The sequence below is a fragment of the Megascapheus bottae genome, chromosome 16 (genome assembly GCF_031878675.1).
Source record: "Megascapheus bottae isolate mThoBot1 chromosome 16, mThoBot2.hap1, whole genome shotgun sequence".
Lineage (NCBI taxonomy): Eukaryota > Metazoa > Chordata > Mammalia > Rodentia > Geomyidae > Megascapheus > Megascapheus bottae.
Genome location: NC_143524.1, coordinates 45,452,573 through 45,480,377, shown reverse-complemented (window position 1 = coordinate 45,480,377; position 27,805 = coordinate 45,452,573). Strand labels below are relative to the sequence as shown.

The following is a 27,805-nucleotide window of genomic DNA, read 5'->3' as shown; positions in this document are numbered from 1 at the left end:
GCCTAGCATGCACGAAGACCCGGGTTCAATTCCTCGGTACCACATACATAGAAAAAAGCCAGAAGTGGTGCTGAGGCTCAAATGGTAGAGCTCTAGCCTTGAGAAAGTCCAAGGACAGTGCTTAGGCCCTGAGCTCAAGTCCAGGACTGGCAAAAAAAAAAAAAAAGCCAGAAGTAGCCAGGTGCTGGTGGCTTGTGCCTATAATCCTGGCTACTCAGGAGGCTGAGATCTTAGGATCATGGTTCAAAGCCATGAGACTCATTTCCATTTAACCACCAGAAAACCAGAACTGGCACTGTGGCTCAATCCTCATGCTGAAGAACTCAAAGAAAGCGCCTAGACCCAGAGTTCAAACCCTGATTGACAAAAAAAAAAAAAGCCAGAAGTAGAGCTGTGACTCAAGTGGTAGAGATCCAGCCTTGAGCAAAAGAAGGTAAGGGATAGCAGCCAGGCCCTGAGTTCAAGCCCTAGTACTAGCACTAGATAGTAGCAATAATAATAATTGCTGCCCTGTCTGAGCAGGTGTGCGTTGTACACACAAACACGCATACTGTTCTTCCTGGATGGCCAGGCAGAGCCACAGATGAGACACTGGATACTAGATTGCGCTAGTGTTGATTGTACACATGAAGGTAACACTGAAAAATGGGAGGTGAGGTGGCAGTAAGCTATCTGTGGGGCTGAGTTCCCTGAGCTGAAGGGATAATCCAGATGTCTGGGAGATGCTGGAACAAATGGCTGGGGAGCTTGGAGGGAGCTACCATCTGATTGGGGGTCTAGGGAGGTGGAGATCTTTGGGATAGGCCTGGAACGAGGAAGCGGCTCTGCAAGAAAGCAATGGGAAAATGTCAGGCCAGGCAGAGTGGGCAGGAAGTGGTGATACGACAGAGGGAGCAGAAGTAGCCAGAAAGAGGCAGGGGAGGGGAACTGGAGGCGTTTCTACCAGGCCCACCCTGTGTTCCCAGGTAGTTCTGGGCGGCCGAGCTGCCACCTCTGCTCCCATGCATCTTTCTTTCTTTTTCTATCCAGCTTGTCTTCCATTTGTAGCACTTTGCCCTACACTTCCGTCCAGTCTGAACCTGAAGCACATGGCATAATGGGAAGGATCAGACTCTGCAGACAGGACAGGAAGGCTCACATCCCAGCTCTCCTAATGAGCTTGAACCACCACCACCTCTGCTTAGAAGCTAAGTCACTGGCCACATGCTACCTGCCATGTGGTGGCCTGGGTTACCCCATTTAACTTTCACCACAACCTTTGTGTGTTCACCACTCCTATCATTCCCATCCTGCTACAGCCCAGAAGAGTTACATAACCAGCTCCATTCAGGGAATGGCAGAAGTGGGAATTGTGTCCTGTCTGCAGGTCCCAACCCCTCTGCTGCTGAGCACCCGAAAACCACTGGGCTACTTCCTGTGTATCGGGCATTGCCCTAGATATGAGGAGGCAAGACAGGAGAAGAGAAGACAGCTAGTTAGTCCTGAAGATAACAGCAGAGTCTGGAGGGAAGATAACAAGCTCTGTCACAGGGACTGGGGTCAGGTGACAGAGAATCCCATTGGTGGCAGTGCCTCCTCCCCCTAGAGACTTATTCATTACTGTTCCTTCCTCCATGGCCAGGAGAGCCGAGTTCCCACGTGGACCAGTTCCACATTTGGTCTGCTGGATGACCTTAGGCTAGTCCTTTCCCCTCTCTAAGCCCTCATTTTCCTTCCTCTACTCTGAGACAATAACATTTACTGTTTGTGACCATGTCAGGCACACAGTAGGTGCTCAGTTAAGGTTCATCCCCTCTACACACTTACACCCACATCTAGGACCCTCACAACCCAATATGAGCATCACCTCTGAGACCTCAGGCGCTACACAGATCCAGTCCCCCAGTGGCCTCTCAGTGGTAGGACAGCACCACATAGGGTGGTGGTGACGGGCCACTAGGGGTGTTCACTCTAGCCACACTCCACCCCAGCCTTGCTTGCCTCAACCCTTTCGTGGCTGCCTGCAATCCCAGCATCCACCTGTGCAGGCCCCCCTCCCACTCCCCTCCTGTGCCAAAGGAGGGAAGAGCTAGGCACAGGGTTCCTTTGTGATTTGGCCTCTGCAACCCTGGTCTGGCTCAGTTCACTGCTCATTTCCAGCAGGTGGGGGCGCTACTGTGCCCTGACAGGCAGTGGCAAGAGGCAGTCCAGGGTGGCATTCTGTAACTGATCCCATATAATTATAGTGGGCCCTACCTCACTGGGCTATTGTGGGGTTGAATGATTGGAATCAGACTGCAAGCAGGTTAGAATCTGGCCAGCCTGTCTCTAGCTGTGGACCTGGAGGCAGGAGCCATTACGCAGCCCAGGATCAAAGTCCAGCCCTACCCCACTGGCTGAGGGGCTCAGGCATCTTTCAGACTCGGAGGCTCCCTCCTGTAAAACAGGAATCATGCCCACCTAGTTTTGCTGTGAGGCTTGGATGCAATGCCATGCAGTAACTATTGGGCACCTCATAGGAACAAAATACCCAAGGAGTAGCAACTGGCATTGCTAAGGTCTTTCTCCTGATCAGGCCACGCTTGTCACTCTTCACCCCCTCCTCCAGCGCCAAGGGGCCCTCCGATATCAGGGCTTGGTTCATATGTGATCCCGAATCTAGATAAAGACACACAGCAATGGACAGATGGACACGGCCCTGTCCTCACAGCTTTCCTCCCATTGGAAAGGCAGACATGAAAGTGGACAGTAAGTGATGACAATGTCTTAGTGCTAAGTCAGGAAAATGAGAAGCCGGGCTGATTATGTTGGGTGCCCAGGGAAGGTCTCTCTTCACAAGTAGTATGTGAGTTAAGTCCAGAACGACACAAAGGAAATTCCTGCCAAGAAACATATAAGTACCACATACCAGGCTGAAAGAATAGTTGGTGCCAAGGTCCTGGGGCAGGGAGAGCAAGAAAGCAAGGGATCTCTGGAAGTAGATGACCCTGGTGACTGGAATGCAGCTGAATCCTGACAATACTTTTTTTCAAGGCTCCCAAGGTTTTGGACTGGATGAAGCCCTTTGAAGGACGCAGAGCTAACTTGCCAGAGTCACATCACAGGACAGATCTGCAGAGCAGGACAGTTTTGCTAAAATCTCATGTGGCCATATAGGAACTGGCCAACCCTTCTCCAGCTCCATTTACCCCTGGACAGACACCACTGGATTGACTAGATGGGGGACTTTTTTCCCCAGGGCAGACTTATTAGCAAGGAGGGGAGGGTGGAGAACAGAGAACTGGGAAACAGGAAGGATTCCCTCCTACCCCCCAAGGTCACAGCCAACAGCAGCAGAGTTAGACCCCAATCTACTCAGTTTCACCAAGTCCTGTCCTGTGCTGAGCATAGGGTATCAGAAGGGACCCTGTGGCTTCCTTTCCAGCTCTTTTCAAAGCTCCCCCAAATTCAGACACGTCACTATGTGCCTGAGTTCGCCCCAGGCCAGCTTGCAATGAAAGACCAGAGGGAGGGCTTCTGCCTGGGGTCCTATACTAGACTGCCTGGACTCTGGATACAGCACTGCTGTTCAGGCCATCCAGCCACAATCTACAGGGCTACTGCAGCCAGCATGGCGGCCATCCTCCACCAGCCATTGTCTGCAGTTATCTGCCGGCATTCCAGGGCCTGAAACCCCAGCAGCACCACTGGAGGCTGTCCCCTGAGAGGAAAGGAAAGGCCCTGATGGGAAGTCCCAATCCAATCTTCTCGCACAGCCCAACGAAATTTCATTGGAAAAGTTTTATTGAAAAACAAAAAACAAAACAAAAACAAAAACAGATTTGTACAATGAAGCTCTCATTTTGTAACAAAGGCTCGTGTTCTCCTTTTCCTGCTCATCTTTGAGAAACTAAATATGGAAAAGACAAAAAAAAAAAAAGTTCTCCCCATAATTCATTTGCTGCTTGTTGAGGATTTGCCCAGCAGTCCCTCTCAATTTATTCACTGGAATGGGGCCAGGGTCATTGTAGAAAGCCTGGCCCCAGGGATACAGCACCTAGATCTGTGGCTGTGGGAAACCGAGTGGGGGAGGGACGTCGGTGGAAGTGACCCTGGTGTCACAGGAGAGCTGGCTGCCACTCCTCTCCCCCCCCCAGCCTGATTGTCTCTCACAGACAAGATTTGGCTATAAATACAAACACTGATTGGCTGGTTGAGGCTCCTGGGACTGTGGGGATAGGGCAAGAATCCATGGTGTGTGGTGTCTCTGGGTTTGGCATCTGGGTATCTGAGGCCCCAGATCAAGCAGAGTGGATTCTGGCTGGTAAGGTCTGCTCAATCGCAAGAAAAACCCCAGTCTGCTTTCCCACCCCCACCCCGTGGTACTTCCCTCCCTCCCTAATAGCACCCATATGTCTCAGGGGCCTGTGGCCGCCTCCTGCCATCCTGTGCCCACACTGGGGCTTACAACTCATCTCTCATCTTGTCTCCCTTGGGTCGGACCAGGCGCCCAATGAAGAGCAAGGAGCCGCTCTGGGTGTCTCGCACCAGGAAGATGAAGGGGTGGTCGGCATAGAACAGCTTGGGACTCCGCAGCTCCTCGCGCCCGTAGATGTCCTGGTCGAAGGGGTTGCCCTCTGTGTCCCACTCGAAAGCGGTGGCATGGAACACGCTGGCCAGGTACAGGTCCTTCTTTCCTGACATACGTGACAAGTCTGCCTTGTTCTTGTCGATGGCCTCGGTCAGGCCCAGCCCAGCCAGATGTTTCTGTAGAATCAAGTGCCAGGTGAGGCTTTGGCTCTACACACCTTTCCCTCCACCCATGCCATCCTGATCAATCTTTTTTTTTTTCCTGTCCATCAAGGGGCTTCAACTCTGGGCCTGGGTGTTGGCCCTGAGCTCTTCAGCTCAAGGCTAGTGCTCTACCACTTGAGCCATAGTGCTACTTTCAGTTTTCTGATGGTTAATTGGAGAGTCTCATGGACTTTCATGCCCGGGCTGGCTGTGAACTGAGATCCACAGATCTCAGCCTCCTGAGTAGCTAGGGTTACAAGGATGAGCCAGCAGTGGCTGGCTCTGAACCATCTTTTGAGAAAAAACTTGTTACTTCCTAGACACCTGTGTGCCAGGCCCTTTGAACTGTCTTCTTCAATCCTATGGCAACTTTTACAGATAAGGAAACCAAGGCTCAAACACAGGCAAAATGAATCTCTGGTACTGCCCAGCAAGCTGGAGCCCTACTTCCCGAGTCTGCTTCATAATCAGGCAGCACACCCAGAACTTAACCTGAAGCCATTGCCCCTGACCCCAGCCTAGACCCTACAGAGTTTCTGTGGTGATAAACAAGAGTTGCGTTTTTGTCCATATCACTCTAGGGCTTAAAACCTGTCCTGCATGGGTACAAAGCATGGGACATACTCAAATCATGGTATACAGGGAGAAGTAGGTGTATACAGACGGCTGTGAGAGAATGGTAGTAAAGCTAGCAATGGCCATTTAAGACATTATTATTATTATTATTATTATTATTATTATTATTATTATTATTATTATTATTGTAGTACTAGGGTTTAAATTCAGGTCCTGACATTTGCAAGGCAAGTGCTCTATAATGTGAACCACATTTTGCTTTAGTTTATTTTTCAAACAGGAACTCATGCCTTGTGCCAGGCCACCTTAGACTGTGATCCTCCTATCGCTACCTCCTGCCTAGCTGCAATTACAGGCATGTAGTTTTTCATAGGACATCTCTCACTTGTACCCAGATTGGCCTCCATCTCTCCTGCCATGAAGCTGGGATTGATGTCTGTGTTACTTATACCAGCATCACATCCTCTGTCTCATTCCTTGCATACCTCACCCTGGCCCCTAGATGGCCTCTCTGAGCTACCTGTGTGCTGGTTTGCTGGGTGTTGGCTTCTGTCCCTTTGCATCTTTCTATTTTGCCAGTCCTAGGGCTTGAACTCGGCCTGAGCTTTTTCACTCAAGGTTATTGCTCTACCACTAAGCTACTGCGCTACTTCCATTCTTCTGGTAATTAATTGGACATAAGAATCTCATCGCCTTAGCCAGGCTCGGTGGCTCACACCTGTAATCCTAGCTATTCAGGAGGCTGAGACCTGAGGATTAAGGTTCAAAGCCAGCCCGGGCACAAATGGTAAGTGGGGTTTGCCTCAAGGGTAGGGCGGTAGCCTTGAGCTGAAGAGCTCAGAGACAAAGCCCAGGCCAAGTTCAAGCCCCATCACCCATGAGGGAAAAACAAAACAAAACAAAAAAAGAATCTCATGGCCTTTCCTGTCCCATCTGGTTTTGAACTGTGATCTTCAGAACTCAGCCTCCTGAACAGCTAGGATTATAGGAGTGAGCCAGAGATGCCTGGTTCCTTTGCAACTTTCAACATACCTCTCCCATGAAATCTTCCCCAGCCTAACAAACAGTTCCTCCCCTGGGGCTCAGTGCCCTTGGACTTCCTTCTGTCCAGCAGCATAGACTGCTGTTTGCCCCACTCACTTTCCCCTAAGGGCAGAGCACACCCATGTCCAGAGCTCTCATGGCTCACAGTGTGGATGAAATTTCAGTTAGAGCCACAGGCTTCATAAACAGTAACATCCAAGACCCAGATCTCTGCCTGTGAGGGAGGGCCACACAGGTACCAGGTTGGGACCTGAGACCCAGAGAGGCCAACAGAATCTTAGGCAGATCCAGACATTCCAGTCCTATTGCCTGTACACAAGTTCACTCACCTCCAAGTTCCTAATTCTATCTACCCCAGAGGCAGGTGAGGATCTCTGTCACAGTTCCCGAAAGACAGAGGAAAAACATTGAGAAAGGAGGCAAAGAGTGGCCACTAAAGGGCTTGAGGAAGACCTGAGGGCAGGGTCATGCCATAGAAGGAGACAGCCAGCGTTCTACTCTGGGAATTCTTAAGAATACCCACACAGAGCAGCACAAACTGCTCATCTCTGGTTTGCAGTCTAAGCCTTATCCCATCTCAAGCTTTCTTCTTTCCATGAGCTCTCTATGGTAAGGCTAAATAATTCCAGGGGCAAAATGCCAATCAATGAACCATTTGGGGCATCCAAGGTAAGAATGAGTTTTCTTTTGAGGAGGTCAAATTCTTTCCTCCTGGTCAACAAAAAAGCCATTCCAGGTCATCACCTTGAGTTCTAACTCAAGCTCTACACCTTACATGCTGGGGGTATGGGGGGAAGGGAATCACTACTTTTCTCCAAGCCTCTGTTCCCCATTGGTGGGTGGGGGGACTCATCCTGAACATATTTGCTAAGTGTCTAGCCACCCTGAGTGGCCCATAATTTGGGGTCTGGTCAAATGGTGGCTAAGATTCCCATTTGAGCACTCTAAATGGGGTGTAAACGGGGTACTTCATACTCCCAGAGGCAGCACAGGGAACATTCAGGGCTGACTCCAGTACTAGATGTCCTAATTATAGTCTGAGTGACTTTAGGAAGGTAACTTAACCTACCTTAAGCCTCAGTTTCCTCATTTGTTAATTTGTCTTCCTCTCCAACAAAGCTGGGTTTTTTTTTTTGAGGGCTCAATGAATTTAACACATGAAGTGGTCAGAAAGAAGTGTGGCACCTACCAAATGTCCTACTATAAATATTCAGCTATTATTATCACCTGTCTACCACATTCCCATCATCCCCCATGGACTCTAGTATTGGCTGAACACATAGGGGCCTCGGAACAGAGCTTTTGCTCTAATAAAGAATGTCCAACGGCTGGGAGTTTGGCCTAGTGGCATGCACAAACACCCGGATTCAATTCCTCAGTACCACATACACAGCATAGAAAAAAGCCGGAAGTGGTGCTGAGGCTCAAGTGGTAGAGCTCTAGCCTTGAGAAAATCCAAGGACAGTGCTCAGGCCCTGAGCTTAAGCCCAGGACTGGCAAAAAAAAAAAAAGAATGTCCGAGTTGGACCAGGAGTGTAGCTTAGTGGTAAACTGCTTGCATAGCATGCACCAAGCCCTGGGTTCGATTCCTCGATACCACATACTCAGAAAAAAAAAGTTCAAGTCCCTCCTTGTCCGTCCGAGCCTCACCTGCAGGTCATGGGTCACCTCCACCGCACCCTTGGGCAGGGAGATGGCCACAGCCTTCTTCTGCATCTTTCCCATCCAGACCTTCAGCTGTTCTTTGGTCAGCAGCTTCTCCAGGCGTTCAAGAGGCTCCACATGATGGGGCATGAGGATGATGAGGCTGGAGAGCTTGTGGGCCAGAGGCATCTCCAGGATCTGCAGCTTCTCCTTCTCATCATCATAGTAGTTGTAGAGGCCTGGGTTGAAAAGGACCGGATGCTGGGAGCTCTGTGGGGTGGGAAGGCAGGCCAGACCAGGCACCCTGGGACCACCACCTCGCCTAGCCTCTCTAACCCACGTGGCACCTACCTGTCCGGTGCATCATTGTGACACCCACGGTATAGGATCGAGTCACCATGAAGCCACGATTGTCCACCATCTTGTGGTGGAATTTCTCATCCCAGTGTGCTGTAGTGAAGGCAGAGCAACAGAATCAGTAATCTGTGTCTCTCGGGAACAATCACATCCCAAGCTGCATACTCTGCACAAATTCCTGCCAGGGCCTTTGCTCTATTCTTTGGGGCCAGCCAAAAATACATATTCCTTGCTCTGGGGTGAGGATACCTTAACAGTACTTGCTAATTGGCACCCACTGCTCCTAAATAACAGGGAATTCATTCTACCCTTCGCTCTGCTACCTCCATGTCTACTACCTATAGGGAGACACTGACTGGTTAGTACCTGAGACTGAGCTGGCAATTCCGATCTCCACCTGGCAATCAATCCACCTAGGAGATCTGTACCCTGGGCAGAAACTACCCTACAACCACCACCCTTAAGTGTTGTATCTGTGGCCAGAAAAGCACCCAACAGAAATATGCATGTAATCAAGGCCTGGGTTCTGCTGGATAAACCCAGGCAGATCTTCCTTGCAACTCACTGACTATGAGATCTCACTTCTCCTCATGCAGTCCCTTTGCAAACCAGGGCCCACCTTATCCTCACTGCAAATGGGAGCCCAGAGCCTGTGCAGCTGGGTGCTTGGCAGGCCCCCACCCCTGTCCCGTTCATTAGACACCAGCCTACGGGGGCTAACAGTCCCTCTGCGGGTCCTCTTGATCAGAGGAGAGTATACAGAACCCAAGGAAGGCCTGGGGATTCTTGCCTCCTGCAAAAAGCCCTGCCTCCCACCCCGCCCCACTCACGCTTGAAGAACATGGCGTTGACGAGCAGGGCGCCGTCCGTGCGCTCCACGTCCTTGGTGACCTCGGGCAGCTTGCCGTCGGTGGTCTGCGCGGCCCACTCGTTGATGGACTGCAGGGCGCTGCGCTTGTCTCGGAAGTTGATCTTGGAGTGCTCGCAGTTGTAGTGCTGCTTGCTGCTGCGCACGAAGTCGTCGGCGAAGCTGACGGAGCTGGGTCCGTACAGCCGGCTGCCCAGCTTCCAGGTCACGTTGCGCGCCGTGGAGTTGCTGAGTGAGCGCAGCAGCTCGCCCAGGCCCGCGTGCACCTCCTCGTCCCGCAGCTGCTCGGCACTCAGCACCGCCTTGGCCTGCGAGGCGGTGGTGGCCTTGCCGCCCAGTGACACCAGCCCCAGCGACGAAGCCACCACGACAGGTGACACCAGGATGTTCTCCACCGCCTGATCTTTGGCCATAGCCTGGTACAGACTGAAGGCCAGACTGGCACTGCGCTCTGCCAGCGTGGCTGCCTTGGGGCTGAGCTTCTCCGAGGTGCCAGGGGCGGCGGCTTCAGCTGAAGGTTTCTTCACCTCGGCTGCCAGAGTCATGGCGACCAGGCAGAAGGCACCCAGGGCGAGGAGGGCACGCATGGCTGAGAGTGGAGCTGTGCGCTTCTCCAGAGACCTGTGGGGTTGTACAGAGAAAGGGAGTGGCCTCCATGACTATGCCTTGCTCCCCAACAACCATCCACCTGTCCCCTTTCTCATTGCCAGCAGCCCCAGAGTTCTGGGGCCCAGACCTAACTTAGGGTTGTCCCAGTCTCTCCAAGGCTGGCTTTGACACCATTCCCACCCTACCCCCATCCTCACCCCCCACAAAGCTAGTGGTGACCTGCCCAGCCTACTGATTTTCTACACTGGACATCCGACTTACACTTATTTATGTCTATTATTGAATCAATTTCCGCCCCTAAGTAGGCTGTGGCTTCTGGCACAGAAAAACCTGTAAGTATGATTCCCCACTAGATCTCAGTGCCTAGCACATAACAAGCCTCAGTTATTCCTCAATGAGGCTAAAGCACGACTACCTGGCCAGCCATGGGGCCTCAGTTCTGACCTCTCACAATACTCAGGGCCCTTATTCAGTGAGAAAAGGCAGCAGCTGGGCTGAAGGGCTATAAGAACACCAGGTACTTGGGTAAGGGACATTGTGTGTGACGGTGCTGTGGCCTGCCCCACCCCATAACCTGGGATGTTAATGAGTCACTGGTTGGTTCACTCATTAAATGGAGAAGTCCAGATGCTCTACTTAGCTGCCTCTGGGGTGACCCTGTCATGTGTGTTGTTTCAGTCTCCCTTTTCCAAGCTGCAAGAATCTAAGCCTCTCTTGACAGGGACTTGGCCTGCTCATCTGCCTACAATCGGATGGGACATCCCAGGACTAAAGCTCCTGGGATCCACTCACTCTTCGGAATGGAGACTGCTTCCTGAGAACGTTAACAAGGACAGGATCCTTGGGGGAAGGAGGTGAGTCATAGCTTAGTGGAACAGTGAAGCCTCCCCCATCACCCAAAGCTGCACAGATGTGTGTTCACCATTCTAGGAAGTTGGAGTAACATCAGATTCCATTCTGTCCTCAGCTAAACAGCCATTCTTAAGGAGACCCTGAGTCTCCTTTCCCCAAATACAGCAGTAGCAGCAAGCCCCCAAGAACAAGCCCTGCCCCCCCTCTCTGGGGCCTCCAATTCTACTCAGGAAATATTTACATATACTCCATGCAGCAAGAGAGGAAGAGAGATGACTGGGGAGGGGGGAGAGGAAAAGGTGGAAAGAACTGTGGTGGAAACTGGAATTCCACTACTCTTGGCAGATGCTGTTTTATGGACCTCCTACAGGAAGACTGAAATTCTGAAATCCTGGTAGAAGATCCTCAGGGAATATAGCCTGCTGGAGGGAGCACAGGACTTCTGGGAAAATTCAATTGCCGTCATCTTGAAAACCCAGACAGGTCTCCTTATCGCTCCAGGCTGCCACCCGAAAGCAAAGCAAAGAGCCCAGAACGATATTGGGAAAAATGGGATGGTCGCTGAGCCCCACAAAGGACTGGGAGATGGGAGAAGAGAATGTGCACATCACTCAAGTACAACAGGGGTCCGTGGGCCCAGGCCTGCCATACTCAACCCTAGCGCCTTCACTACCAGGCTTAGTGCCCATATAATTTATCCTATCCACAGGACAGGAAGGAGGAGGAGAAAGGATTTTTAATGCTTCTGATACAGCAAGGACCACCAGATCCCCTTCCTCACGATGTCGTAGAAGAACCTAGGCCTGCCACGTGGCAGCCACCATCTTGACAGCGCCCCCCTCCCCCCCCCCAGCCAGCCAGAACCTCAAAAAACTGGGAGGGGCATCTCCAGAAGGAAAGCCCTAAATAACTAGTTGGGATTCCTCAGCAGCCACAGGGCTCCAGCTCCCACTGCCACTGACGTGGCAGGCACAGAGAGAAATTATCTATGTTGGCCAGCAGAGGGGGGCTGCCAGCCTGAAAAGCAAGAGGCCAAGGGGTGTATGGAGTTTCAGGGAGCTTTCAGGATCCTTCTGGGCCTCAACTTTAGTCCCAGAAAGGAGGCTGGAAGGAAAGCACTGTTAAATCCAGCAGCAGGAACAGATAAAGACAAGTTACTGCAAGCAAGCCAGCCTCCCGCACCCAGCCAGTCTTGCCAGAGAAATGCCAGCCCTCGGGCCAAGGTTAGACAATCTACAGTCCCACAGAGGAAAAAAAAACAACAACCTCCAGACTGCAGAGCTGAGGGCTATGCCCAGAGCTGACTGTGGGAGCTGAGACTAGGAGAGAAGGGGAGAAAGTGCCGAAGACCCCTAGAGGGTCACCAACACTTGAGGAGTCTAAAAAAATACCTTGAAACTGCCTCAGAAGGAGGTCAATGCCTGCCTTTTTCATTCTGAAAGAAAACAGAAGAGTGAGGAGAATGGGAACCCCGCAAAGCTGAGGTGGGGAGTCCTGGCCAGCCACATCTACTCGGACCTCACAGTTCAGGTCCAGGGGTCCCCTTGGCGAGGGACTCCTTTCCTGCAGAAGCTCGCAGCCCTCCCGCAGGCCACTCCACCGTGGGATCCAGTTACATGGTCACCACAGGAATGCCGGTGACCACAGACAAAAGACCAGACAGGAAGGGGGGATGGGTGTATGAACCGTCGGAGGCTGGGTGTGGCCCCAAGCCGGGACAACCAGAGCCCCCAATTTCCCCAGGACTCCATCTGCGCCCTGGGGGCCCTTGAGTCCAGCAAGGCCAACAGGAAACGGGAGGAAGAGGAGGGGCCGAGCCTTCAGGCCAGGCTGGAAGTCCTTTCATTCGTCCTCCAGTCCAGGATGCCGGCGATTGTCCCTAAACCGGGGGCGGGGGGCGCAGGGCTGGGGAAGGTCGTCCAGGATCTGGGTAGGTGGGCGGCAGGAGGCGGCCGGCCGCACCGGTGCAGTCCAGCCCGGGTCGGACTCGCGCTTCCCCTCCCCTTCGGACCCCACTGACTCCCGGGGCGCCCGCTGCACCGCGGGCGGGTTCTCAACTCTGCCGAGGGGCCGTCTCCGCACCCCGGGCCCCAGGCCGAGGCCACCCTCACCCCTTCTCCAGAGCCCCTGCCCCGCGCCCCGGCGCCGCGGCGCCCCGACCTCTCCATCCCGAACCGTCCCACGGCCCGCGGGTCCCGACATCTCCTGCCGGTGGATCCCGGCCGAGGTCCACGAGCTGCTCGGGTTCCCCCCCCACCGCCCCGGGGCCGCCCCCGACCCTCACCTGGGCCCACTGAGTTCGAGGTCCGCCGCGTCCCCGATCCCACTCCGCCAGCCGCCCCGCGCGCCGAGACTAAATACGGCTGTCCCCGCCCCCTTCTGCCCGTCCCAAGAAACTTCTAGAAAGTTGGAAAGCTTCCGGAGGGCGCCCCCGCTATGCAAAATTAAAAAACCCAAAGACCTCCCCCAAACCGGCCCGGCCCCCGCCCCTCGCCCCGCGGACGCTCTCCGGCCCCTGGGTCCTAGAGTCCCCATCTCCGGGCTGCCTGCGCAGGCATCGGGCGCCCACTAGGACCCCCTTGCCCTTCCCTCCCCCAGATTCAGGACCCCGGGGCAACCTGGAGAGGGACGGGGGGGGGGTGCAGACCACTGAAACTGGAGGAGAAAATCGCCCAAGACACACACACACACACACACGCACACGCACACACACACACACACGCGCACACGCACGCACGGCCAAGTCTCCACACATGCCTGGGGCACATTGCTCTGGCACCCCTTTTCCTGCTCTGCCCCAAGAGATCCATCCTGGGTTTTTGTTGGTTTCAGTTTGTTTTGTACAGGGCCTGGGGCTTGAACTCAGTGGCCTGAACACTGCTCTTAAGCTTTTTTTTTTGCTCAAGGCTGGTGCTCTACCATTTGTGCCACAGCTCCACTTTGCACTCTTTTTTTCTAGTAAATTGGTGATTAGAACCACGGGGACTTACCTCCCACGGTGATCTCAGCCTCCCAGATGCCTGGCTTTTCTTAAAGTTGTAATGGTCTATTGTATGCTTCCTGCTCAGCCAGGGTCCCCCTCCTTTGTAGGTGATCAGATTTAAGAGCCCTTCTCCAGTCTAGCCTTTCTACATCCTTTACTGAGCTGAATGAACTTCAGTACTGAATAAAAAGGCTGAATCAGAATCAGTACCTAGCTTTCACCCCCAAAACCTATACAGGTAAACACTTGAGAACATCAGGTGAGCCCACGAGTCCAGGGAAGTGGCTAAGAAAATCTGGCTATCCACTAAGTTCTGTATCCTGTGTCCTTAAGCAAGTTAGATTCCTGTTCTGGCTGCAGTGTCTTTGCTGGTCCCTATCTCACTTTGATCGTCCCTGCCCCCCTCCCTATCTCTATCCTCTCTCTCAGCCCCTCTCCTCCCTCCCATACTGATAGCCCCTTGTGTTGAGGTTGACCAAGGGTATTCATTATTGTTCTAGGTGCACACTGGACAAAGTCCTTGATCTTGGGGATGTCCATCCTGGGAGTTGTGTGTGCATACCCGTTTTTAGAGAACTCAAGGCAGATCATTTACATTACAATCTTCTGTAACTGAAATGACAGGCTACAGGTAGAAGAAGGCATGGAGAAGAAGGGCACAATAGAGAGATCCAGACCTCAAGTATTCTAGCTAGGGGAGTGCTCTACTACTGAGCCACATTCCCAACCCTGGAGAGACCCTTCATTCACTCTCACTCGTGCAGCCAGCCAGTAACCTGGAGTACACTCTTCTTTCTTCCAGGTGAATGCTTGGATTTGGGGGCATAAATGAATTCTAGCACCCTGCTATTCTGGCCTCAGTGAGTTGCAGGAGATGTGGGGAGCTTACCCCTCTCCCCAGCCCACTACCAGTCTGGAAGTGGTGATTACAAAGACTATAGGAAATCTTAGGTCCCCAAAGTATCAGATCCTCAATTAGAGTGAAAGGATAAGAGAGTACTAGAATCCTTAAGACATCTTTTTGATACCCTAAAGAGATTTTGAATCCAGCTAAGAAATCTTAGCCTGTTAGGATGTAAGCCTCAAGTACAAAGAAGGCTCATGGACAGCACCCAGGTCCTACAACTGTCCCTCCCCCCCCCCAAAATCATAGAATAAAAGTATCAAAACTCCTGGGCCTAGTGGCTCACACCTGTAATCCTACATACTCAGAAGGCTAAATTCTGAGGATCACAGTTTGAAGCCAGCAGTCCAGGTAGGAAACTGTGAGACTCTTATCTCCAATAAACTACTCAAAAAACTGGAAGTGGAGCTGTGTTTCAAGAGATAGGGAATTTGCTCAGGGCAGCACCTGGGCTAAGACTTCAAGCCCTAGGACCAGGAAAAAAAAAACCCTCAGGGTGCCAGGCATGTTTGCACATGGCTGCAAGCTTAGGACTCAGGAGGGAAACCAAGACAATCACAAATTCTAAGGCAGACTGGGCTACATAGATATTATTATTATTTATTATTATTATTATTATTATGGTAAGTAACTGGGCGTTCATGCTTCCTAGCTAAGTAGGTTATCCACCAGTGGAGCTACATTACCTGTCCTTTTTTCACTGGCTATCTTTAAAGTAAGTTCTTCATTTTTCACAGGGTTGAACTAGACCTTAATCCTTCTATTTACAGTTCCCATTGTAGCTGAGGTCCAGTCATTTACCACCATGCCCACCTTTCTTTCTGAGCTTGTTGGGTATTTTTGTTATTTGTCATTGTTTGGGTGTTTTCCTTTTGGTTCAGGCTGGCCTGGAGCCTCAGCTTTCCTGAACTCAGCCTCCTGAGTAACTAGAATTACAAGTCTGAACCAGTATGAATCACACCTAGCTTCAGAGTTGTTGTTGTTGTTTTTATTTTACTACAATAATTATTAGAGTAGTTCATGACAAAAATATATCTAATTTCAGATCACCTCCCATACATCTGTGAATCAAAATTATTTTTCTTTCTTTTCTTCTTTTTTTTTTGTAGTACTGAACTTTGAATGCAGGACCTTGCACTACTAACTCACCAGCCTAAAAGTTAATTTTAATGAAAATGTGATGTTTACTACGATCAACATTCCCACATCAGAACAACCAAATGTTGGGAACCTCTTGGATCACATGTGAATGTCCCACAAAAGAAGCATAGTGTACAAAAGGTACAGGTTTCAGTTTACATTGTATAAAAATAGTTAAAATGTATTCGAGATAAACATGTTACATTAAGAAATGGTGGGTGAGAGTTTGGCCCAGTGGTAAAGTGCTTGCTTGTCATGCACGAAGACCTGGTTCGATTCCTAGGGATCACATACATAGAAAAAGCCAGAAGTGGTAATGTGGCTGAAGTGGTAGAGCTCTAGCCTTGAGAAAGTCCAAGGACAGTGCTCAGACCCTGAGCCTAAGCCCAGGACTGGCAGAGAAAGAAAGCAAGAAAGCAAGAAAGAAAGCAAGAAAGAAAGAAAGAAAGAAAGAAAGGAAGGAAGGAAGGAGGAAAGAAAGGAAGGAAGGAAGGAGGAAAGAAAGGAAGGAAGGAGGAAAGAAAGAAGGAAAGAAAGAAGGAAAGAAAGAAAGATAGATTATGGGGGAGCAGGGAGGGAGGCAACTGTTGTTTTACATCTGTAATCCTAGATACTCAAAAGGCTGAGATCTGAAGATCACATTTCAAAGACACCCTTGACAGGAAAGTAGAAGTGGTAGAGCACCATCCTTGAGCACAAAGAGGCTCAGAACAGGGCTCAGGCACTGAGTTTCAAGCCCCAGGATTGGCACCAAAAAAAGAAAAAAAATTCTGGATGCTGTCTGAAAACTAAACTCCATCCTTTCTCCCCAAACAGGCTAAGGGTGTAGCTCAAGTGATAGAGTGCTTCCCTAACAAACTCTGGACATACATATAGACAGACAGACAGACACACAGACAGACAGACACACACACACACACACACACACACACACACACACACACACACAGCTGTAAGGCTATGCCATTTCACAGCTTCTGGGTTCCTACATGCAGCCCCAGACAGAAAGAAGGAAGTCTTCTCTGTACTACACCAAAAGGTCAAGCACTGGCCCCTCTGAGAACAGGTAGCTTTTTAGGCAGCCCAGCTATCTTCTTGGGACAGGCTTAGGCATTAGCAAAACCTTGAAGCCTTAGACGGGCATCCATCTCTTTGGGATGGTTGTCCTGTCTCTCCTGAGCATTGCTTATTTAAGGATAAATCCTTGCTGTGTAAGAACACAGACTGGGTGTCAAGCCAGACACCACTGCCCACCTCTGCCCTCAACTTGGCCATCAGAGACCCTTATAACTTGGTGGGTAAGCTAAAGGCTGGGATAGGACTGGAAGGCATTTTAAAACTGATGGCATGAAGAAAAGGTTTGTCTGAATACCCAGCAAGTACACATCAAAATCCAAAGACTCCTTCCTCTCCTTGTTTCCTCTTCCTTCTGCCCCAGGCCTCACCAGTCCTTGAGTGAGAACCAGAGGGGGCTAGGATGGTCCTGTTTGGCAGAGCGGGATATATGATACTTGTTGTTCCCCTTGGAGGGGAAGCATATTAAGGACCCAGGCTCTCCATTTACATACAAAGAAGCTGAGACCTGGAGGGAGGCTTCATCAGAAACCCCTCTGACAGCCTCACAAGACTCCTGTCACAGCTCAGAGAAGGCCAGAAGCCTCCCCCAGCCTTGGGTATGTAACTTCTTTATCAGTCTTATCACTCTCGATTGTCAATGAGTGTCCTTGGAGGCTTGGAAGGATAGAACCTCTGGCTTCTTCCCCATGAGTCCCTAGCTTCCAGCCCAGGGCACAGAAGAGAACTCAGGGTAAAGGCAGCAAGCAGCCTGAGAGTGAGAATGGAAGAGGCTGGCTTGGTTTTCAATCATCCAAGAACTAAGCCAGGCTTCTGTGAGTAAAGAAAGACCACGGCTCCTTTAAATTTCCAGCATCAACCAAAAAAAAAAAAGTCAAGAGCCTTTGCCACATTATTCTTAGCTGCGAGCCCAGCCCTGTGGCTGACTGCAGCCCTTCCCCCACATTCCACGCTGCTCCTTCTGGAAACAGCACTCTTTCTGAAGGAGAGGAGTTGGGTGGGGGTGGGGTTGGAGTGGCTGAGGTTGGGATTGAAAAGGCCAGAAACTCAAGTGTTTGGTGTTTGGATTCCAAGGTGCCTGTAGATCTCTTCCTATCTCTCTCCTTCCTTCCCCTCCCCATGGGCCTCCCCCCTCCCTTCCCCCCCTCCACTGGAGCCTGCCTGCCTGGAAATCCCCTAGCTCTAAGAAGCTTGGGCAGCAGGAAACAACAAACCATCCAGTCCAGCTGTGTCCATACTCCACAGAGAGGAAAACTGAGGCCCAGAGTGGGAAACCCACACCTTCTTTCTCCCACAGCCCTCCTTCCCTGCCCCCTCTGCCTGACAGTCTAGGTTGGCAGGTCTAGTTCTGCCAGCCACTGTAGAAACACCTTCATTTGCCCACTGTGGGCAGATTCACTCATCTTCTCCTTGCCCCCACCTGTGGAATCCTAGGACCTTGAGGTTTCTAGCCTGCCCACATTTATTTCCATGTGTAATCTTTCTGGTGACATACAATGATGGCATTTGAAGCTGTGAAGGTAAGGGGGAGAAGGCAGCATTTCTAGGCATGAACAAGGAACAAGAACTGAGGTTACTACTGTTTATGTGGAAAGTGAGGGAGGTCAGAAAAGAAAAAGAAATTTATGGTGCATTTATACCAGGCCCTGTACTGGGCACTCTGGATATTGTCCCTGTTTTATTTATTAATTTGTCTGTTTGGTTTTGTGCTGATGGTGTGGCTTAAACTCAGGGCTTGGATGCTGTCCCTGAGATCTTTTTTCCCATGGCTAATGCTCTACCACTTGAGCCACAGTACCACTTCCAGCTTTTACTGTGTAGTTTGTTGGTGATAAGAGTCTCAAGGACTTAACTGCCCAGGCTGGCAGATCTCAGCCTTCTGTGTAGTTAGGATTACAGGCATGACTCACCAGTGCCCGGCCACTGTCCCAATTTTAGAGGATAATAGTTGGAACTATATTAATATCCCTTCTCCTTTTTAGCTGTTATAAAACCAGACCAGTAAGGCCAGTCTGGGTTACCCTTTCTCTTGGAGAGATAGCACCTCTGTGACTGCTGTCCAGGGGCCCAGTGTGCTGTCAGTTCAAGCATGAGTCAGGCAAACGCATGCTGCAATCTCTGATTCGCAGAGGGAGTATGGGGCCTTCCATCCAAGAGGGCTGTCCTGCAGGCTGCCACGTCGGAGGGGAGGAGGCAGCAGGCGTACATGTGGTTCACCCATGGTCCCTCCCCTCTCCTTCCAGAGCAGGCTATCCATCCCCCATCCCTCTGCAGCTATCCCAGAGCCTTCAGTGACCTGACACAGTGGCAGACACACAGCTCACTGACATAGTGTAAGTCCACATGTCCTAATGGCCATGCAGTGTACAGACTCAACCCCGGCCTCTTCGTCCTGTCCTGCTAATGCCTGTCTGTGTAATTCTCTGCAATCTGGATGCACCGCATGTGGTCTGCATGCTGGCAAGGGCTTCCTGGCTCCTGCCAGCCACTCGCTCCCACATCTCCTCTGGCCATGGGCGCTGTAGCTCCATGCCTGCAGGGGGGCATGCTAGGTGAGATGGTGACTGACACTGCTTTGTTCTTCCTTCCCTCTCCTTTCTTCTACTGTAATAACAGTAACTCCCAGATTGGTCCCAAGATTGTTTTCTCTGTCTTAGCATCTCTAAAACTCTGAAAGGGGAGAAGGGACCCCTGGTGCTCTGGGACCCTTCTTCCTGGCTCTAATCTGCTCCACCTTCCCCCCTCCCCGCCCCCCACCAGCACCGCAGTGTTACGGAATGCAAGAGCCTAGACTTGGTGTCAGGAGACTAGAATCCTACCCTGATTCTGCCACTTCGTGTCAAAATGTCCAGGATCTGATCACAAGAACGGTCACTCTCAAGGACCAGAGCACAGAGGACATAACAGTGGGGCATGTGAACTCATGTGGCCTGAAGAGCTCCATATCAGCCAGGTGCTGGTGGCTGCAAATCCTAGCTACTCAGGAGGCTGAGATTTGGGGACTGAGGTTTGAAGTTAGAAAGTCCATGAGATTCTTATTTCTGATTAGCTACCAAGAAACTGGAACTGATTTAAGTGGCAGAGAGCTAACCTTGAAGGGAAAAAGCTAAGGGACAGCACTCAGGCCCTGAGATCAAGGCCCAGTACTGGAACACACACACACACACACACACACACACACACACACACACACACACACACACATACACAGTCTTTGAAAGATCCTGGAAAAGCCAGAAACCATAGCTTGCAGGGCATGGGGCAGGACAGGATGGAAGACCCATGTCTACATGGGAACCGTGGAAGCACAGGTCATGTGGAGGCCCTGGGCCCTCTGGCTACCTCACTGCTGAGTTGGGGAAGGTGGGAGGCTGAGGCTGGAGGACTCTCTCATTTGTCCAGGCCTGCTAAGCAGACCGGAGAGGAGAATGGCAGTATAGCACAGATGGAGACACTGGGGCCAGCACTCCGGCTACAGGGCTGAGGAAAGCCTGGTGGTGGACTGGGCAGGGAAGGTCAGGGAAGATGGCTCAGCAAGCCTTTTTAGTATCTGGATGGGGTAAGCAGCTCTCAAACGGTCCTTTTTCTGACATGAAAAACAACAGGGAAGGGATCCATCCTCTATAGATTAGAGACACCCAGGAGGCTGGAGCATCTGAATACTTGGCCTGGAAAAGAGAAGGCCAGTCTGGAGATGACAGCACCAGAAAGCTATGAACTTTGGGATCGAAGATATAGATCAGATCAATTCCAGGGGTTAAGAAGAATGGAGGCTGGTGGAGGCAAACCCACACCAGAGAATAAGGAGACTTTTCCACCTCCAGGAAGGGAAAAATGCGATAGAGACAGCAGGGATGTTGGTGGGGGCAGGGCTGTGCAAGAATGCTATGCTGGAGGTGATGGAGAAGTGAATAGCTTTCCTCTTTCCTCCTCCCTGACTGTGATGCTGAGGAAGGACCAGGCGCCTCAGACCCACGGTAGGCAGGCTGGGCCAGCACAGAGGTCTGTACACTCGGCCAGGCTCCATTGGCTAGCAGGCCTGGAGCTGTGCAGAGACAGGCCAATGCTGATGCAACGTGGGCCTATCATTGCAGGCCTTGCAAGGGGATGCAGCTGTGCTGGCCACTGCCCAGCGGTTCCAGATGGGAGGAGGGAACAATTCTCAAGGCAGGCTGGCGCCCGAGACTATAACCCAGCCAAGCCCAAAGGCCGTCTGTTCTGACTCAGGGGGGAAACATGCCTTTCATGGAAGTACTCTGTGTGTGTGTGTGTGTGTGTGTGTGTGTGTGTGTGTGTGTGTGTGTGTAAGTGTGTGTGTGTGCGTGACAGAGAGAGAGAAAGAGAGAGACAGACAGACAGACAGACAGACAGACTTTGTGCAAGTTCCTGATATTTCTGAGACTTGGATTTCTCATCATTTCAGCTGAAACAGAGTTGGGGAAAACTGCTCAGAGGCTCAGAGTTCCGGGGGAAAGAGTTTCTCACAGGGCAAAGCAAATGCAGGAGAAGGCAATTAGTGTTTAGTGTAGCAGCTGCTCTTTTTTTTACTTTTTATTTGTGGTTGATCATGGGGCTTGAACTCAGGGCCTGGGTGTTGTCCCTAGCCACAGCTCCCCACCTCTCCCCCTCTTTTTTTGGTGTTTAATTGGACATAAGAGACCCACAGATTTTCCTGCCTAGGCTGGCTTTAAACCTTGATCCTCAGATCTCAGCCTCCTGCGGAGGTAAGATTGTAGGCATGAGTCCGTGGCACCCGGCAAAGCAGCAGCTCTTGTTTGCCATGACTTTGCTATAAGGAAGACATTTTGAAGCTGTAGAAATTGAGCCCCTAGCAGCCTGGGAATGGCAGGCCATCCCCGAACTGGGAACAGGGAGATAAACTAAATCCATTCGCTGGGCTCCGACCTGTGACAAAGGCCAGGAAGCAAAGGACTACATAGTTGAGATGTAGCTGAGCCAATGGGAGTGTGGGGTCAGAGAAGACTTCCTGTATGAAACTGTCTGAAGTTGAAAGGCTCAAACCCAGGAGAGACAGAAAGGAGTAATGTGATGCAAGTGAGTATGCAGAGCTTCTCTTTAGAGAACACCCCAAATCTCAAGAGTCATGATCAAAAATATTCTTATATAATAGTATATCACATCATAAACAATGCAAAAATTCTAAGATGAACTGGCTCTTAATATGAGTATAGATTTGTGCCTATACTTATAGCTACTCAGGAGGCTGAGATCTGAGGATCCCAGTTTAAAACCAGCCCAGGCAGAAAAATCCTTGAGATTCTTATCTCCAGAAAGTCAGAAGTGGACTTGTGGCTCAAGTGGTAGAGCACCAACCTTTAGAGAATAAAATCTTGGGCTGGGAATGTAGCCTCCCAGTAGAGTGCTTGCCTAGCATGCATGAAGCCCTGGGTTCAATTCCTTGGTACCATATACACAGAAAAAGCCTAAAGGGGTGATGTGGCTCAAGTAATATAACACTAGCCTTGAGAAAGAAAGCTCGAGGACAGTACTTGGGTTCAAATTTGTGATCTTCCCAACTCAGCATCCTCAATGCTGGGGTTACAGCTATGAACTACCACAGTCAGCCATTCTTAAGGCCCCCTTTACATTTATATCTGAGGTGAACAGCTTGTGTAAGTCCTCCTAGTGCCAGACCTGAAAGTAGCAGGAAAAGAAAGGGCATCTGAGGCCTGAGGACAGGCCTAAGTCAGAGCAGCAAGAACTGGCTTGTGAGACATTAGAAAGGCTTTGGGCAGCAGGCAGAGCCTTCAGGCACCTCAAGTCTACTCTTGCAGCAAAGGTACCTGGATGTCTCCTGCCCTCCAAATCACTGTCCCAAGTCTCAGGACACAGTCATCTTCCCTGCTTCTCCCTGCCCCTCTCCCTCCTCTTCAGCTGCTCAGAAATCCCTTCCTTCCCCTTCTCCCCCTGTTACCCCCTACCCTCCAGTCCACCAAAGCTCCTCCTGTCCCTTGCCCTCCATGTGCACGTGACAGAGAATCCCCAGTCTTCTGTTACCCAGCATTCACTAGGCTGGAATGGAAGAGTGACCTGCTTTGACCTGCTTCTACTTCCAAAGCCACCAGCATAATTGCCAACCTCTGCTCTTTCTGACTTGTTTCCCTCAGTGCACCTCCTCCAGTGCTCTGACCACCCTCCACATACCATGTCTCTCTAGTAAGGACCCTTCTGATTATATTGAGCTCCCAGTAAAATAATTGTATGTCAAGAGCTAAAATTTAATTGTGTAAGCTTTTACCAGGGTAAGGAATGAATTCCAAGGCTCCATAGACCAGGACTTGGACATCTGGGGGGCACCATTGTTATGGCTTACTAAAGAAGTCTGTTCCAGGCTGACACCTGCAATCCTAGCTACTCTGAAGGCTGAGAACTAAGGATCACAGTTCCAAGTCAGCACAGGCAAGAAGTCCATGAGATTCTTACACCACATACATAGAAAAAAAGCTGGAAGTGGTGCTGTGGCTCAAGGATAGAGCTTTAGCCTTGAGAAAAGTCCAAAAACAGTGTTCTAGGCCCTGAGTTCAAGCCTCACAACTGGCAAAACATATATTTTTTAAAACCCAGAAGTTCACTCCAAGAAAAAACAAAAAACAAAAAACCCCAAACAAACAGAAGTTCACTCCACGCTGCTGTGTGGTAGAAGAGAAGTATCATGCGCCAAGGTGCCCTGACTGGAGACTGAAGCATGATCATGAAGCAATGAGAAAGCCAGCCTTCTACAAAGCCACGCCACGCCACAGATTACATGATTTGAATCAGCCATCTCTACAGACACAAGGTGAGCTCCTAGAGCTCTGAGCATCGGGACACGTCTTCAGGGGGTTCAAGGAAAGTTCATCTCCTCTATCCCCAGCTTCCAGCTACCAGATTTTCCACTCACTCCAAGTGAGAACCTTGGGTGTTCGATGAAGGGGCCTGCCAGGGAGCTTGCTTGGGCCCAGGGGCCAGGTCAGTTTTGGTGGGGTGGGGTCTGCCCATGGTACCTGAGTATAATCTTGCTCTATCTTCCCTGATGAAGGCCAAGCTTGTGCAGCTGGGGGAGGGAAGCTGGAGCTGGGGTGGAGGCTGAAGGCATCAATGGCTGTACTGTCAGCCATGGGCTGTGGCGGGGAGGGCGCCAGGGTCTGCTGAATGAGGTGTCTGTGTTCCACAGGTTAGGATGCCCAGGTCATGGCCGCTCTTGGCAGATGCTTCCCGGGCCACACTCCACCTCTACCTCTGCCCAGACCCTGTCTTTGACTTGCTTGGCATCTCTCAGGGACCACAGTGGTAAATGGCTGGCTCTCTCACTGTGCTACGTTCTCCCCATGAGCCAGGAACTGTCTTCTCTACCAGCACCAACCAGCCCAAGGCTGGGCCCAGACAGGCTGTTCCATTGATGCATAGATGGGTGGATGGATGGATGGGTAGAAGATGCCATTACTCTTTCTTCACCTAATAACCACTTCCCCAACCTCTGTACTGCCTGCTCACTGATCTCTCTGCCCCCCCCACTTACTCCCTTCCCCTTCCCCCCAACTTGTTACCAAAATATTAGTGCAGTACTATCAACTAGTTAGTTTCTTAGAGCCAAGCATCAGTGGCTCACGCTGGTGATCCTAGGTACTCAAGAAGCTGAGATCTGTAGTTCAGAGATTTGTGGTTCAAAGCCAGCCCAGGCAGAAAAGTCTGTGGGACTCTTATGTCTAATTAATCACAGAAAAAGCCAGAAGTAGCACTGTGGCTTGAATGGTAGAGTGTTAACCTTAAGCAAAAAAGCACTCAGAGACAAAGTTCAGACCCAGAGTTCAAGCCCTATGACTGGCAAAAAAAAAAAAAAAGCAAGCCTCTTGTGCTCCACGGGAGTTCACAGACTCACCCTCGATGAAGCTGAGCCTCTAGGTACAGAAAAGTCCAGGCTGAACCTTAGCAGCCCAGGCCTGTGATTCATGTTTGATCATGGCTTAGGTGTATGTAAGGGTGGATACCAAAAATGAGCAGTAAGATCAGGGCAGGAGGTTTGGCACAGAGGCATAGCATCCATAGCATCAGTCGAGGAATCCAAGGCCCTTAAACCTTAGTACTAAAAAAAAAAAGTCTCTTTAAAGCCTCCCTAGGTTTCCTGAAGCCTGTAGGGTCTACTCCCAGTTCCCAGCCTAGCCCTACAGTCTTTCTCAGTTCTGAGCTTTCCATTCACCAGTTCTCTCCTGGCCTTGGAGCGAACAGAGCCTTCCAATCAGGGTGCCTGGTTTGTGAATGGTGCCCAGAACACTTAGCTATCCAACCATACCTCTGCACAAATCCTAACTTCCAGTTAACACAACAGTCTCCCTTTCCACATCCTGAACCCCTCCGGCAAGGACTAAATCTGACCCATGTATTTCTCACTCTCAGAGCCCTTGAGTATGGTCAGCAAAGGGGCCAAAGGTCAGTGCAAGTGAAAGCCCAGCCTCAAGACAGAGGGCGAGACTTGAGTCCTATCCAAGGGTGCTTCTGCCCTCTGGTGTCTATTTTCAGTCACTACATTTTCCTATCAATCCCTACAGCAGGGGTTGAGTCCTCCAGCAGTGAATGATTCATTCTTAGGGGTCCTGGAACCAAAAGCATCAGTTTCACCTTAGAACTTGTTAGGTGTAAATATTACTGGGCCTTATCATAGACATAGGGATCGGAAACTCGGGGAGGAGGGAATCCAGGAATTTTGAAGTTCAGATAAGCAGTGAAAAATACTTTATTGCAAATATTTCATGGGACATAAATTAAAAATAAAAACAAATGACTGTTATTTATCTGAATTTCAGCTTTGGGTGTACATTTTCTTTCCTTTCTAAATATGCTGACTCAGACTGGGAGTTTGGGCCTAGTGGTAGAGTGCTCGCCTAGCACGCGTGAAGACCCGAGTTCAATTCCTTGGTACCACAAAAAGCTAGAAGTAGTGCAGTGGCTCAAATGGTAGAGCTCTAGCCTTGAGAAAGCTCAAGAACAGTGCTCAGGCCCTGAGTTCAAGCCCCAGGACTGGCAAAAAACAAAAACTGTTGACTCTATGCAAAGGACTCTTTTTTTGGTTTAATTCTCTGCCATCACCTTAGTGAAATTCATAGTCATATTTTGGTGTGTGCGCCAACTTGAATTCAGAATCTCACCCTCTCCCGTCGCTTTTTCAAGGGTGGTCCTCTACCTTTTGAGCCATACCTCCACTTTGGGCTTTTTGCTGGTTAACTAGAGGTAAGAATTTCACAAACTTTCTTCCCCAGGCTGCCTTCATCCAGAGATTCTCAGATCTCAGCTTACTGAGAAGATAGGATTATGCACACGAGCCACAGGTGCCCAGTTTGAAATGCATTTTTTTTTTTGCCAGTCCTGGGTCTTGAACTCAGGGCCTGAGCACTGTCCTTAAGTTTTCTCAAGGCTAGAGCGCTACCAATTGAGCCACAGCACCACTTCTGGCCTTTTCTAAGTATGTAGTATCAAGGAATTGAACCCAGGTCTTCGTGCATGCTAGGCAGGCACTCTACTAGTAGGCCAAACTCCCAGCCCCTAAATTCATAATATTTTTTACAAATTGTGACTCTTGCATTTTAATTTTGCACCAGGTCCTGCAAAATGTAACCAGTCATACGAAGATCTTTTACAGTCCCTTCTCTGGAATACTTGTTATCTGGAGCTCAACTGCAGCATGGGCAGACCTATAGCTCTTGAGCTGTGCCTCTAGGTTTTCCCAACTGCGGAAGATTGGGTCCCACCTTCATCCCTCCTCACAGATTGTAGTAGCTTCTTTCTCCTGTCATCTGGCTGCCTTTCTTCCTGCCCGTCTATCCCACCTTCCACTCAGGAAATAACCTGGCCTCTTCAGTGCCTGGGTTGGGGTGCTATGGTCAGGATTTGCCTGCAGCCTTGTGAGGGGAGCTGTGCCAGCCCCAGTGAATGCACAGCAGGGAAGCACTGCTGCCAGGAATGCAATGAAAGACAAAGTAGAAGAGCAGCTGTGGAAGGATTGATTGAGCATTGCCTTGTACCCAGGACCAACCTGGGTGGTGGGAACAGGACTGGGAAAGCAGCTAATGCGGTTCCCTCCTTCTCCAGGGCAATGCGGTTCCCACCTTCTCCAGGGCCTGACCCCTTTCATCTTAGGTTTATGCCCCAATCACACAGTAGAGGAAAGGGGCTCTTGATGTTTCAGAGGCTAGCAGGAAGTCCTTCTACTCTTCCTCAAACATTTGATTCAAAAAGATATTGGGGGCCAGGAGTTTGGCCTAGTGGTTAAAGTGCTTGCCTAGCATGCATGAAGACCCGGGTTCGATTCCTCGGTACCACATACATAGAAAAAAAAAGCCAGAAGTGGTGCTGAGGCTCAAGTGGTACAGCTCTAGCCCTAAGAAAGTCCAAGGACAGTGCTCAGGCCCTGAGCTCAAGCCCAGGACTGGCAAAAAAAAAAAAAGATATTGGGAAGAGAGGGAAGGGTACGAATGAGACACAATTAGTGATTATGACTGTGGCTGTTCAACCATAACCTCATGTATGGTTCAAATTATCCTCGCTTCTAATGTGTGTATTTAACCAAATCCTGGAAGCTAGCTTATATAAGAGCGAATTAACTCAAGAACAGCACAAAAGCTTGACTGATTTTTAAAACCTTGTCCGTGGAGTTCTTGGCATGAGAATGAAGTCCAAACAAATAACCAAAGCATAGTACTTTTTATTTTATTTTATTTTTTGCCAGTCCTGGGCCAGGAACTCAGGGCCTGAGCACTGTCCTTGGACTTTCTCAAGGCTAAAGCTCTACCACTTGAGCCTCAGCACCACTTCTGGCTTTTTTCTATGTATGTGGTACCAAGGAATTGAACCCGGGTCCCTCGTGCATGCTAGGCAAGCACTCTACCATTAGGTTAAACTCCAGGCCCAGCATAGTACAGGAAAAAATAGACATTTGGACTAGGCTAGTGTGTCAGTTTTCTAACAGTACAACATAGATCTGAGATGTGTGTGTGTGTGTGTGTGTGTG

At 50.4% G+C, this 27,805-nt stretch overlaps 1 protein-coding gene across 2 annotated transcripts; it reads right to left on the bottom strand.

Moving 5' to 3' along the window:
• Positions 1-3,744: 3,744 nt before the first annotated feature.
• On the bottom strand, positions 3,745-13,038 carry Serpinh1 (serpin family H member 1). 2 transcript variants are annotated; one of them, XM_090348436.1, is made up of 5 exons: positions 12,987-13,038; positions 9,204-9,862; positions 8,368-8,466; positions 8,023-8,255; positions 3,745-4,725 (listed from the first exon to the last, which is right to left on the bottom strand). In XM_090348436.1, the coding sequence occupies exons 2-5, from the start codon at positions 9,826-9,828 to the stop codon at positions 4,423-4,425; spliced, it is 1,260 nt and encodes a 419-aa protein (XP_090204562.1). In that variant the 5' UTR covers positions 9,829-9,862; positions 12,987-13,038; the 3' UTR covers positions 3,745-4,422. The 2 variants fall into 2 exon arrangements, with proteins under 2 accessions (XP_090204562.1, XP_090204563.1); XM_090348437.1 differs by lacking the exon at positions 12,987-13,038 and adding an exon at positions 12,094-12,137.
• Between the last annotated feature and the right edge of the window lie 14,767 nt (positions 13,039-27,805).

What these genes read in the sequence shown, in the direction of transcription:
- Serpinh1 (XM_090348436.1), bottom strand. Translation starts at nt 9,828, where the DNA reads ATGCGTGCCCTCCTCGCCCTGGGTGCCTTCTGCCTGGTCGCCATGACT. An exon ending in CAACGCCATGTTCTTCAAGC is followed by an intron (nt 8,467 to 9,203) that starts GTGAGTGGGGCG and finishes CCTTCACTACAG; the next exon opens with CACACTGGGATGAGAAATTC. An exon ending in CACAATGATGCACCGGACAG is followed by an intron (nt 8,256 to 8,367) that starts GTAGGTGCCACG and finishes TTTTCAACCCAG; the next exon opens with GCCTCTACAACTACTATGAT.